Here is a 15,061-nt window from a genome sequence, read left to right as displayed (position 1 = left end):
TTAGAGACGGTGCCCCCAAACCTTCATGTGGTCCTAGTCAAGTAACTTAACCAAGGACCTTTCCCTTTCCCTTTGTGTGGAGTCCATTATGCTTTGGGAAAAGTCCATTTTGATATTGCCTTGTCTCTTGAAGTCCAAGTCCAATAAAATACTAGATATCTCATAACAAATATCTTAAGATAATTTGAGTTGTTGCATCGCTTCTTTTAAAGACTTGAACCTTAATTTTTGGGAAACAAAAGTTGTGTGAAAATTTTGAAATATTAAAATTAAAGTAAACCTATAAAGTGAAATTTTTTTATGACTTATGTTTAATCCAACATTGGCTAAAATAGGATACTTCTGGAGGGACGCCTTTTTTCCATTAAAAAATAGTTTATATTCTTAAAATATTGATAAAAAATAAGGGTCTTGTGATAGTACACGCATACAATATTCTAATTGGGTTCAATAGTTACTTTAGATCAATTAGGACATAATCGAAATGTTCTATTCTTGCAATCTAATATAGATTTCAATTATTAATTTGGGTTTTAGTTTTTCATACCAATTGAGGGATTGGTTCCTATCGGAAGTCAAGCTTTCATGATGCGACATTAACATATAGTTATACAAAGGATACTCGTCCCATTTCTTACACACTTCGCAATTATTCAATTTTCTCTAATCTCTTTAAATTTTAAAGATTTTTTGTCGTATTGTTGCAGATTAATTAAACAAGATCATCTTCTTCATCAAGCCAGAGGACTATTTATGATGATTTTTATTTTATTTTATATACAAATAAAAATTTATTAAAATGAAAGGAAAGTCACTCAAGATGATCATCTCCAAGCTACAAATCGACTCTACAAAGAACTAATCTCTAGGAAAAATGTGGATCGTCAAAGAAGGGTACGTTGAGACCGATTAGTCAAATTTTTTCTTATTATTATTATTTTTTTAAATACACTTTAGTATGATATTGATTTCCACTAAGGATGATTTGGATTGCACTTGTTCTTTTTAGTGGAAAGACACCAAATTCATTTTAAATGTAGAATAATGATTCTTTAACTCCCCTCTACTCTCCTGATGTGGCATGTACATGAAACCATAGATTTTTTTTGCTTGGGATACATAATTGCACATATTTAAACGTCAAGAGAGTATAAGAGAGTCAGATTAGATTATACCGACTCATAAGTGTATCATCTCCAATATGACCAATAAACTTAGAATGCTTTTTAAAGATATTACTTCTATTCTAAACTTTAAATATCTACGCTGGCTCTTTAACAATTTTTTCTCTTTTTAGCTAAGTATCTCCCTATATACCGATTATATTAGTCAAAATCATTGTAACCAAGATTCATAGATGAGAGCTTTTTGGGACTTTTAGTGAGATTCAAAGTTACATACTCTTTTCTTTTGGCAAAAGTCTCCTTCGGTAAATAAATAATGCTGAATGCCCCCCCTTGGAAAAGTATTTAAATTAAGAACAATTATAAAATAAGTAAAAAATTTCGGCTTTATTTTCCTAACTTTCAAAAACGAGTATGTCCATGTTCCATGTTTCACTTTGTAAAAAGGAAACCACCTTATAAATTGCCACGTGGCACTTTTTCAGAACCATTTTTCTATAAATGCACCCACACCGCATTTTTTTGTCAAACACATGGTCTTCATTCTTATAATGAAAATAAAACCAATCAAGTTGATTTTTTCATGTGTGAATCCACTAAAAGCTGTGTTCGAATATCTTATCCACGTGTCGCTTTTAGATTGGTTAATATAATTTTGATGCGGAAAACTGAGCTCTTAATAGCTGTCTTTTATGTGGTAGTGGGTCACGTGTATATCGGCATCACCATTGGAATATCTCTGGACCCGCTGTAGGGCCCACCTTTTTACTATGGCCCATTAATCTCTAGTATTCTCGAAAATCTGTACAGATTTAAGATTGAATTGACATGGACGGGTGAGATCAATTGAAGTTCTTTTGTGAACCCCTATAACGGATCAAGTTCTACGACGGCACCAACATCATAATTGTGTACACGTCAACTTTCGTTACGTGGGACCCACTTTTGTTAAGAGTTTCTGTCTGAGATAACTAATCTCAGCCGCCTTACGCAACGGCTCTCTCTGATAGCGGCGCCATAAGAGTGGTTTCAAGCCGAGTTAAGCAGCTTTCTTACCCTTTATTCCTAGAAAAAAGAGTCCGACTAGCCTTACAAAGTTAGTAAGGATTTCCCCCTTACTAAGGGTCCTTGTGCTCAATTTGCCGCATCCAAAAAACTGATCAGATGATTCAGTGTCATAGAGCAAAAAAAATTCTGAAACAAATTTATTTGTCATGGTGGAATTTTAATTTCAAGTTTGAGAGTTATATGCAAGTTGTGTAGCCATCCATTTTCAAAACATTGGATCAAGCTCAAAAGAAATACTTTTTTGATTTTTTTAATATAAGTTTTTTGATGAAATTTAGAGGACTGTAGTGTATTGGTGTTAGAAGTTGGATTATTGACATGGTAATCCATTTGAGCAAAATGATCCTTAGTAAGGCTCAAAATCTTACTATGTTAGTAAGGAAAGTATTTCATTAGAAAAAATGGTTAAGGACTATGCAAGAATTGTAGAAATTTTTCTCGGGATACACAATTGCAGATCCCTATAAACTTGTGCAATTGTGTATCCTGAAGGAAAAGTCTACAGTTCTTGTACATGTCGCGTTATTGAGTTTTTTAATTATTCTGTCAGGTTGAGTTAGAAAATCAACACTTAATAAATTATACCATTGGATTGCACCTAAGAAAATGTTAAAATGAGTATTGGTTTTTGGTTTTAGGGATGGGGGTCATCGTGAGAAAATAACACTAGGAGGTGGGAAAATCATTTTCCTGAGTAGTTCATGTGGAAAATCATTTTTCCTCCAAAGGAAAAAAATATCATTTTAAAAAAGAAAATGAACTGTGAGAAAATGAACAATCATACACTTAAAAATTGTATTTTCTAAAGAAAACCATTTTCCTGTTAGTTTTCCTATTTTTCATACGATACTATTGAGAAGTGACAACTTTCCCATATCACATTCCTTAATAATCTTCGATTGGATCATGAATGTGTGGCCCACCCCTTCAGTGGAAAAAAAAAAAAAAAACCCTGATAGGTGATAGATCTTAGTGGAGGACCACCGTCTCCAAAGATTAACACAATCAAATGGGAGGAGGATGTATTAGATTTGTCGTGTTCTTCTCTTTTTAGAAACAAAATAGTTACTTTTACCAATTCATGAACTAGAGGTCTCAAGATTAATGTGACAATACACATCTAAAAATATTTTTCAAATAATTTTTTTTTCAAACAATAAGATAATTGGGGAAAATTTTATATTTCACCAATTTAATATCAGAGACTTTTATAATGTTTTTCAACCCTAATTCTATTGTCTTTTAACCATTAAAAAAACCTTATTTACCCAAAACTCTTTTTAACTAACTTTGTGTTGTCCCAACAAATAAGATGATTTCAGCCTATGTTTTGGTAACTCAGCCAACAAAATAAGGCCGAACAATTGAAATGTGACATATTAATCTCCATTTTCAATTATTCTTAAGCATAAGTGTCTCTAAAATGTTTCAAAAAGTTTATTTGAGTTAGATTTTATCTTTCAGGCATGCTCGGGATACCAACTTGATTCATAGTATCATCCCTAGACTCGAGAAAAGTTGACTAAAAAGATTGTAGAAAGGATTTTAAATAGTAGAGAAATAAGAAAAAGTGAGGAAATGAATCAGAGATACACCATTTTGCAAGTCATCCCCTTATTTCATTTTTAGGTCATGAAATGAGTGGTTATGTAGAAAGAGACATCATTCTTGTCTTTGGGATGAGTCACATTTTTCAATTAAGTGTCTAGACAAATTAAAAACCACTATGATATCAATGTCTCTAACCAAATTTATGTGCAATCTCATACTCTCATATCATGAAATAGAAATGTTAATATTTAAAATAAGAGTCGTGATAATCTGACTCACTTTTTTGTACACTCCCTTCATAGAACTGTACAAATCATAAACATTCGTCCTTGTGTATCTCGAAACAAAAGATCTACAGTTCTGTGAAGTGAGCTTACAAAAAAAGTGAGTCTGATTATTATGACTCTTAAAGCAATATTCATAGATTTATTTAAAATATTTAATAATATATTTATAAGATTAATTAATATTACAATGACTTCAAGATAACCTCAACAAGACTTTCAAGTCGATTCAAGTTTTGTTTCAAATTAGAATTAATTAAGTTGTCAAATTTGGTAGGTGGATGAGTTCTTCTAGACCTATTTGCCTACATTGCTTACTTATTTATCAATTTTTGAACTTTTCACCCAACTTACTAGTAAAAAAAAAATTAAAGAAAAAAAAAAAAGAAGAAAGAAAGAATAATTGACTTGTGCCACTTTCCTAACCTCACTGGTACAACTTGTCCTATTGTTGCTTCCTCTTCTTTTTTTCTTCCAATATCTTTTTAATTATAATAATGGATCCTACATTGATGTTGGTAGAAGAGAATAAATAGGCAATTGAAATTAATTTAATTGAACTAAAGTACAAAGAATTAATAAAATTTTATAACTCATCATCAATCCTAATTATTGATGCCAAAATTATGTACTCAATTTGGGTCCATCATACTTCCCCTCAAGAAATTAATTCAAGTTAGGATGAACTTAGTTAGGTATGGGTATCATTCAAAGTTAAGTGGCTTCACATCATAATTAAATTCTATTCCCAACACTCTTTCAAGTCCACAAATCATTTTTATCTTGATTACTTTGCCTACCAACAACAAGATGATCATGAACTTTTTTTTTTTTAATAAGAAAGCGAGTTAGTGATCAATAATTTTTTTTTTTTTAAGATATCGGGGCTGTCTAGATTTACGTCCGATTAAGGGGATCAGATGAGCTAAGGATGAAACCAAGTCATATGGGACCCTCCCCTGAGCACGTGCAACGCCCGCACATCACACTCAAATTATTCGGTGAAGAAACCCAAATTCTGACATTAACCCTCAAACTTCAATCAACTTAGCAAGTTGATACTTTCAAATAAATCTTTGCCATCCATTGTTTAATTGCATTTTCACTCATCCCATAATATTATTAGTTGCATTTACTACTACTATTTTATAATCTAGGCTATGGATCTCGTACTGATATATGTAATCCCAATTATCAAAATATTGAGTCAACGATTGAGATTTATTCTATATCTATGTAATTTATCCCCGAGAGATGTATTTTATCCCAACAATTGGATTTCGTGCTTTACCAATAATAAATTAGGTGAATTCCCTAATAATTACAAAAGCTTTCAGTATTTTCAAAATGTTGCTGATGTTGACAAAGTTGTCATGTAATGTTAACAAAATATTATCAATTTTGATAACATTAACAAAATTTCAAAAATATTGAAACATTTTGTAATTATTTGAAAATTTTCCTTAAGAAATTCATATTAATTTTTTTAACCTTTATACAATGAAAAACACGAAATTTTCCATAACCTTGGGGCATACAAACGTGATCAATGCCATAAGGTTCCAAGGGACAAAATTTTATTAACTTTGAATCTTTTTTATTGATTTTCACCATTACATTTAGAATTTCTGTAGGTGCCATTATCAACACCTTGAATCAAATTAAAAAAAAGATTATTTATTTATTTATTTATAAATATTTTATTTTGTCTCAGTTTTTCCATTAAATCTAGAAGGCTGTGTTGGTTGGCGAATTAAAATTTTGGCGAGCCTTAGGCCTTAGCTGATCATGGCTCGGCTTAACTATACAAAAACTCACTAAGCGCCTCTATCTGCGGTTAAATCTCAACCCTGGTTAAGCCATCTAACGCAGCCACGCCAAGAGAAAAGTCTGCGCGTGAAAGACGGGCCAGTCTTCTCTCACTAATCTATCTCTCAGTCTCTCTCAAATCTCAATGAGAGAAGTTGAACTGCTACAAGGAACGTTCGGCAAAATTTAGTAGACAATTCTCTCTCTCTCTCTCTCTCTCACCAATTTAGCAAAAATCCTAGTTTCTAGGGTTATTTTCTGGAAAATTAGATAGGTAGGAGACGGCAGACTCACACACACAGAGAGATCGATCAATCGATCTTAGTCAGCCATGGAAGAAGAAAAGGGTGCTCTGGTTCAGAGACTGATCGATATCGTTAATGAGATTTCTGCAATATCAGACTTCAGATGTACAATCAAGAAACAGTACTGTAATCTCGCAAGGAGATTGAAGCTCTTGACGCCAATGTTCGAAGAGTTGAAAGAGAGCAAAGAACCGATCCCTGAAGAGTCTTTAAGAGCCCTAATTTCGTTGAAGGAAGCTTTGGAATCAGCTAAGGACTTTCTCAGACTGGGAAGCGAGGGTAGCACGATTTACATGGTGCGTATTCTATTAACGTGCGGATATCCTTTTAGATTTTATTATTTGATTCTTGTAGTGGTGTTATTGATGATCTTTTGTAACCAATTGATTGGGTTCTTTTTTATACCGTTTGTATAATATGCTTTTCGCTTTAAAATTGGCTTAGATCAACGTTTTTTAGCTAATTTTCATGATCAATTAGGGTTAGTTTTTGTGAAAATTATGTAAATTAGTGATCTTTTTTGTTTCATCAACAAAGGGGAGTCGAAATTTTCAGCTCATGTCTTGTGCTAGAATATTGAAGGGGTGAGTGAATTAGGAAATATATATTTCGGGGGCTGATCGTGCTTAGAGGCATTCAAAAGGGGCATTAAGGAGGAAACAATTCAATGCGGTTTTGCTATTTCTTATGTGAAAAATTCTCCATTTTGTATGTGAGTTTATTATGGTCTTCTTATTCTTGATGTAATTTGATAAAGCTTTTTTTTTTTTCTCTTAATGATTGAGGTATACAAAGTTTTAAGCAAAGGAAAATAGCCAAAATATGTTGCTAATCTTCCCATTAATGGTTTGATTTACATTTTTATATAAGAAGATCTTTGCTTTTATTTCGTTGTCTATGACTATCTCTCTCGTGTACAGATTATGAACTCTGTAACAATTTTTAAGTTTCTTCTGATTGATTGGTTGTTGGTCTTACCAATAAAGACCATGTAACGTTTGCTACAAGTATTGAACCTTGCTTTGTGTCTTGGCTTTGAGTGGAGTTTGATGAGTTAGGGAGAGAGCAGGATGTTTTTGTTCTTTGCAGTGACTCTGTTTAGGTTTCTTTCCCCGACCTTCTGAAATTATGCTTCCCCTTTCTTGGTTGGTGTATAACTGTCTATCCACATCTACCTTCAGCCATACAGAGTGCTTAAATCGAGTTTTGGGGACATTGGGAATCATTTCCAAGGAATGGGTTGGAATAAGTTGTCTTATTCGATGGTAGTTAAGAAGCTTGTGAGGATAATGAAGGAGAATTTTTAGGCATGATCTTCGGTTGATTCCAAATACATTTTGATACTAGCTAACAACCTTGCCAGCATAGTTTTGTGGTTGAAATGATTTTTTTCCTTTATTGAGGATAGTTTTTGGGGAACAAACTGTTTTGTTGTGTCATGTCCTGCTGGTGTGGTGCATAATTGGTGCCTTATGAGGTGGGTTACTTTTAATAGAAATTAAATATTTTTCACGCTCTGCTCCTGATCAGTGATTTTTAGGATGACATACTTTGTATAGGGGGGTCTCATGCTCTCATTTTCTTTACTACTTTTGGAAATTATGGTCTTTAGAACGACCCTCATTTGGAATGAATGAGCGATTCTGGTTCCAGTCCTTGTTTGGGGATAGTCCATGTATGTTCCTTTGTCATTGTTTATAAGTGCCCAACGCTTTATCTTTGTATTGTTTTTTCATGAGGCTTTTTCATATGTATGAATTTTAATGAAATACTTGAGTTTTTCAAATTAACCAGCCCACACGCTACTTGTAGATGGTGGAAATGGCATTATTTTAAATTTCTCGTTTGAAAACTATGTACGTAACGTAACAATGGTCTTACTAATCCATCCATCATTTATATATTAATGCAATTGCTCTCAATATTTCCATCATCATTGAAGCCTTATCCCAAAAATTTGGGGCCGGCCTGTTTCTCCTTTTAATTCCATCTAATATCTTACTGTTCTCTAGAATGTAACTGTTAGCTTAGAAGTGTATGATAAGACAATGTGTTTGGGTCACTGAGAAGACAGTTCTCAGAGCTCTACTTTTTGAATCCTTCTTTTCTGTAATCTCTCTTGAGCTTTTCTTTTTGTTCTAATTTCTTATGGGAGAGGTACAACATGGTCAATAATTATCATTACTGTAAATGTGTTCCTATGCTTTTTACAGGTTTTTATATGATACACAATAATCAAAGCAGATCACATCCTTTTCAATATTGTTACAAGTCATTTTATTATTTTAATATCCTCTGCTATGAAGCTTATCCCACAAAGCCTCGAGGTTTTCACTTTTTTTGAACCAGAGTACACAAAAAAGGTCACCCATTCATCACTTCTTCAATGCATCAAATTTCTTAGTACTCTGTCTTCTTTATATATTCTTTTAAGCAAAATATCATTGTTTTACATCATCAAAAACATAGTTGAACTTCTAATAGTGCATAGTTTTTATGTGAGACTTGTTATAATGTACTATTTACATGTTATATTGCAAACAAGGAAATTATTAAGAATTAAGAAAATAAGTATCGTACAATGTGAAATGAGAAATTGTTACATATATCTGTGTTGTATCTAGAACTGATTCTAGTATTCTAGCATGTCACTGGATATATTGAAGTATCCGGCTGACATTGGTTCTAGTTTTTAAGATTCTCCTGAAAGTTCTTACAGTTGGCGGCATTTGTTTGAAATTAATTTGTCAACTCCTGTTTATCAAGTTAAGTTTCTGAATAAGTTATGTTGATACGAAAAGCCTTAGAGTTGTCCAAGTCAAAATAGGAGTTTGGATTAGAATGACCTTGACTTTTAGTCTTGATATAATGATGGCTTGGATCCACATAGAACCACAATGCAGAGAATGTTCAACAATTCTTTTTGGTGGACATGAAGGTGGCATTGCCCATTTCTGGTGGTGACAACTCCACTTATTATTAGAGATTTCTTGGTGATCTGTTCTTCCAAGGGTTTCTCGGTAGTATGATCGATTTTTTACTATTCATAAAAAATAGAATAAAAATAAAAACAAATTGATTCATCCTCTGTTATTATTTTTTCTTCAAATTTCTAATTTTCCCCAATTTCTATACCTGGATTTAGACCATAAAATACATTTTTTTCCTTACTCTAGTAGTAGTACAGCAGCAGCAGCTAGCACATTTGTACTGGAAAGTATGGATTAGGAGAGCCTATGAAAATGACATGTTAACGATGCTAGGTTGTGGTGAGAACTAAGCAAGGGTTCTTGCATCGGATTGGACGATTGTGAGTGGATAAGTTAGTCCAGGAGTGTTTTATTTGTCTCGCCACTTGGATGGTGATAGGGGTTGATCATTCTCTTAGCCAAGAGAGAACAAGTCTCAAGAGGTGTGACCTGTGTTCCATATTCTTACGTGCGGATTGGTTTATGTGGGTACACACTACACATGCATCCATAAGTGTAACCAAACGTAAACTCCAGGGTTCGAATATAAGGGTCTGTTGTGCAGAAATACACTGCCTATGCCAAGTTGTTATTATAGCTTCTCTAAATAAACATCAAGTGTGTTGAGCCAGAAAGCCCATCTTATGTTTTTATAAGATTTTATTGGTACCAAATCTTTTTATTTATGTGCAGGTCCTTGAGAGGGAGCAAATAACCAACAAATTCCAGGAAGTGACAGCTCAATTGGAACAAGCTTTGAGCGGAATTTCCTTTGAAAATTTTGACATATCAGATGAAGTTAAGGAACAGGTAGAGATCCATATTTCATTCTTAAAACATTCAGTATTTGTACTTGGTAATAATTATAGAGGGCCCCAACAATATCTGTATTTCTCTCTTTTTAATGTCAAGTTGCTGGAGTTGCAAGACCTTGAAATGGTCTTCTGCCAATCTTAAATTACATTTGAATATTCATTAAAAGAGCTTAGTTGGACTGGGACCTTACAGAACTTTTTTTTTTTTTTTTCTCTTTTGCATATTTGTCTGTTGGAAGAAGTTTAGAAGATTCCCAGAAAGTTTTACTGTTTCTTTGCATTAAACAAGATTTATAGAAGGCCCCACAATTCCCCCCACCCCCCACCCCCCCTCTTTATATATATTCTTCTTCAACAAGAAATTGAGTGGGCCTGCAGAAAATATTTTCTACATTTTTGTTTTATTTCTGCTACTTTGTTGTTGTAGGTTGAGCTTGTACTTGCTCAGTTCAGAAGAGCAAAAGGACGTGTCGATACATGTGATGCTGAGCTGTATGAGGATCTGTTATCCATTTACGACAGGACCAGTGATGCTGATACAGACCCAGCTGTCTTAAGGAGATTGGCTGAAAATTTACAGTTAGTGGGCATAGCCGATCTCAAACAAGAATCTCTAGCTTTGCATGAGATGGTTGTTGCTAGTGGTGATCCTTTGGGTAGCATCGAAAAGATGTCGATGCTATTGAAAAAAATCAAGGATCTATTGCTGACCGAAAACCCAAACATCGGTGCGCTGGAAAATGTAAAATTTCTTCCTTCAAGTGTCAATGGGCAGGCCTCCACTGATGGCAGTCCCAAATCTCTGTCCATCCCAGATGATTTCCGTTGTCCCATATCCTTGGAGTTGATGAGAGATCCGGTCATTGTATCCACGGGGCAGGTTTGTGCTTAGTTCAGGTTTTATGCGCTTTTATAATCAAAATCTAGATCCATTATATTTCCCTTTCTTAGGTTTGCCATAAATTTCTGAGGTTTACTTTCTTTGAAACCTTGTGACTTGTGACCTTGGTTTGTGTACAACAGTTTGGGACCACCCACTGGCCGCTCTGGGAGATCTCTCTTAGGCATATTGGACCCTCATGGATGATCCTAACCATCCACTGATGGTTAAGAAAAGAGTCCAACTAGCCTTGCTAACTTAGTAAGATTTCAACTCTTGGGTCAATGACCTCACTCACTTTGTGGCATCATCCAAAAACATGATCTGATGCCCAGGTTTGTAGAGGACAAAATTCTATGAACCTCGAAAAATAAAATGGTCAAAAGAAAGTTATTTTTCACCATTGAATTTTAATTTTAAATTTGGGAGTTCTGTGGAAGTTTTGTAGCCGTACATTTTCAAAACCTTGGATGAGCCCCAAAATTTTTAGTTTTAAAATTTTTTATCTGAGTTTTTCCATGAAATCTAGAGGGCTGTGGAGTTGGATTGCCAATGTGGTAATCCATTTGAGCAAAACGACCCTTAGTATGACTTAAAATCTTACTAAGTTAGTAAGGGAAGTGTTTTTCTTAAGAAAACTGTTGGTTTCAAGAAAAAGTGTCAAAGCTAGAGGTTTATGTCCATGATGGGGTCAATTTGTTTACAAAAAATATTCCCTCAGGCGAACATCAAATGTTCAATTGCAGACCCCATTATTTTTTGCTACATGTATGGCACTGGCAGGGGAATTGTTCCTGTTCTGTTGCATAGGAACTCCACCATCCTCTGATCTTCGATGTGGATATCCTTTATGCAGACTTATGAACGAACGTGTATTAAAAAATGGCTTGAAGCAGGGCATGGCACATGCCCAAAGACACAACAGACCCTTTCAAGCATGGCCCTCACACCCAACTATGCTTTGCGTAGCCTCATTGCCCAGTGGTGTGAGTCCAATGGGATAGAACCCCCCAAACGACCTGGCAATGGACCTAGTAATGCCACCTCTGTCTGCTCCTCACCTGAATGTGCCAAGGTTCATATTCTCCTTCGCAAACTTACATCTAGCAGCCTTGAGGACCAGCGATCTGCCGCAGGTGAGCTCCGTCTTCTTGCTAAGCGCAATGCAGACAACCGTGTATGTATTGCGGAGGCTGGTGCCATCCCCCTCCTCGTCAGCCTCCTCTCCACGTCTGATCCTCGAATCCAAGAGCATGTTGTTACTGCACTCCTCAATCTTTCCATCTGTGAAGACAACAAAGCAAGCATTATGTCTTCCGGGGCGGTACCTGGTATAGTGCACGTGCTCAAGAAGGGAAGTATGGAGGCACGGGAGAATGCAGCAGCCACACTTTTCAGCCTCTCTGTGGTGGATGACAACAAAGTGACAATTGGTGCATCGTGGGCAATACCCGCACTCGTGACATTGCTAAATGATGGTAGTCAGCGGGGGAAGAAGGATGCGGCGACTGCACTTTTCAACCTATGCATATACCAAGGAAACAAGGCGAGAGCAGTTAGAGCAGGAGTGGTACCCACGTTGATGAGGTTGTTGACCGAACCTGGGGGTGGAATGATGGATGAGGCATTGGCGATCCTTGCGATACTAGCAAGCAATCCTGAGGGTAAGGTAGCGATTGGAGCTGCCAAGGCTGTACCAGTCTTGGTGGAGGTGATTCGGAGTGGGTCCCCGAGGAATAAAGAAAATGCTGCTGCTGTACTGGTGCACTTGTGTTCTGGAGACCAGCATCATATGGCTGAGGCCCAAGAGATTGGAGTGATGGGCCCATTGTTGGACTTGGCACAAAATGGTACAGATAGAGGGAAACGAAAAGCTGCACAGCTGCTTGACCGAATGAGCAGGTTTGTTGAGCAACAAAAGCAGGCTCAGGTGCAGGCTATTGATGCTGAGAGCCACCATGTTCAGCAAGTTGTGTAGATATGAGTTTCTTTTTGTTCTTCGTTGGCTTGGTTTCATGGTGCTTTAAGAGATGAAGGGGCATTTTGCTTGTATTGTGAAGGGCAGGTGGAAGATCACCAGCTCGCTTGTTAAAGTCGTGCGGGGGTTAGTTATACATCAAAGGGACAGAAGTCGAGAGCAATCGAAAGGGAAGAACGTCGCTCTGGTGTGATTAACATAAATGTCTTATGTATGTAACATGTATTACTTGTAAACATCCTCATTTTTTTCTATGGAAGGAATCATCTTTTGTTTTCACTAACTAAAAGCTGTGCAAAGCTGAACTCCTGTGGGAGTGATCGCTATAACCCAAACTCAATTGAAGAAGATAATGATCTAAACTCTCTGCCTGTGTAGTGTTTCCTTTGAATTGCTGGTCCCAAATCTCGATAAAGGAGGGTGGTTGGCATTGCCAGAGGTGAGACTTATTGCAACTCTAACTCAGATATTGTAGGTTCAACTCAACTTTGGATTCAAACAATCCAATTCTTGTCCATAAGGATCAGTCCAGATTGATGGATTTTTTTCCTTTTGACGTTTGGGATCTGAAGATAAATGAACATAAACTCAAAGAAAAATACAATCTGAAACATAAAATTCAACAATGTATTGGGATTTATGTTAAGGATGTGTGACAGCTTCAGGATACATGTTTGATCCCAATCGTTAAATTCTACCGTTTGAGCAGTTGGGATTGTGTGTTTCTTTATGAGTTTAATTTCTCAAGATTATGGATCCGGGAATGTATCCCATGTTATACATTTGTTGCATTGGTTGTAAGATCAAACCTGTATCACAACTATCAACTATTGTGACATTCTTATAGTATACCTGTTTTTATCTGAATAATTGAATTTCGTGTTTTAACATTTAGGATTGCACGTTTCTTGGAGTTGGGATCTGTATACGCATGAACACTCAGATCGATAAACACAAAATCCAACTGATGAACACTTGTATCTCTAATATACATCTCGATTTGTGTTTTTAACTGTAACGATTACATGTTTGTTTGGAAGATTTTTTAAATCATGAGTATGACAATGTTCCTAGACCTTATTGGATCGGATAGAGGATGATGACATGTTTCCAACCCAACATCTTTCACTGATACCATTTGTTGGAAGAGAGTGTCCCATGAAATGATATTAGAGTTAAGCTAAATTTGATTATCAAGAGTACAAACTCTAATTGCCTAAAGAGAACCACCCTGTCTTTCATTTGGATTTAGAAATCAAGACAAACATTATTCTTTATTTCCACACCAACTTTTTCTTATAACACACCAATGATGAAATTAAATATACCCATCAAATTAATAAGAAGAAATGAATAGCAAATTATGGATCTTAAAATCATTAGACTTATTTCCATCTTCTTAGAGTTTCTTCTTCAACCAAAACCCTTTTTCTATGTTCTCTCCCTCTTTCTCTCTCAAAGTCTTCTCCTTTCATCTTAAACTTTCTTTTCTCTTCCTATTCCCGGCCTCCCCTACCTCTATCGTTTGTTCGTGGTCTTTCTTGTTAGAACCCTCTCACTGGTTATGGATTTGAAAAAGTCTTGCTTGAATGGAAAAAAAAGAAACAAATAGCTCTCCCCATAACTTACATATCTATTTAATTTTATGATTTGTGTATCATAAAGTAAAAATGTTGTGGCAATAGAAGTTTTCTATATAATACATCCTCAAAAACTTAGTTTTGTATTAAAATGGAAAGAGAAGAATATTGGGAGAAACTAAAAGACAATATTCATGGATTTAGGATTTGATCTTGAACAAAAATATAATAATCGAATCGAAAAACAATAAATATTAAAATACCTGGATTCGTTTTTTTTTACAATCTGTGAAGAACACTTTGATCTTGATTTGCAAAGAATGGACGTACTATCCCAACTCTGTCTATACTTTTGGTGATGGAAACTTCTATCTCAATAATAGAATAATCTGTGTGTAGAGAGAGGAGGGACGATCACCTATTAATAAAAGATGATACTAGATTTTTTACCTATCGTAGAATTATAGTGTTAGGTGAATACCACTTAAATTTTGATAAAATGTTCACTAATCCATCATATTTGATGTTGGTAATCAATGCCAGATCACAAACATGATTTTCAATTTTATGTTTAATGTTTTGAACAAATTACAATCTAGTATTTATGTAAATTTGTATATGTGAAAGAGCCAAAAAATAATAATAATAATAATAATAATAATTCCAACAAAGAAAATTCCCATATAGGATTTGTTTTT

The 15,061-nt window shown here is 35.1% G+C and overlaps 1 protein-coding gene across 1 annotated transcript; it reads left to right on the top strand.

Moving 5' to 3' along the window:
- The first annotated feature begins 5,951 nt into the window (after positions 1–5,951).
- Positions 5,952–13,072, top strand: LOC147399964 (U-box domain-containing protein 13-like). Its single transcript, XM_086445540.1, has 4 exons — positions 5,952–6,437; positions 9,804–9,920; positions 10,353–10,805; positions 11,662–13,072. The coding sequence occupies exons 1-4, from the start codon at positions 6,168–6,170 to the stop codon at positions 12,781–12,783; spliced, it is 1,962 nt and encodes a 653-aa protein (XP_086301666.1). The 5' UTR covers positions 5,952–6,167; the 3' UTR covers positions 12,784–13,072.
- Positions 13,073–15,061: the final 1,989 nt, after the last annotated feature.

Source organism: Akebia trifoliata, chromosome 6, assembly GCF_017979445.1.
Source record: "Akebia trifoliata isolate Shusen 1 chromosome 6, ASM1797944v1, whole genome shotgun sequence".
Taxonomy (NCBI): Eukaryota; Viridiplantae; Streptophyta; class Magnoliopsida; order Ranunculales; family Lardizabalaceae; genus Akebia; species Akebia trifoliata.
Note: the sequence above shows the minus strand (reverse complement) of the source record. Positions and strands in the feature narration are given on the sequence as shown.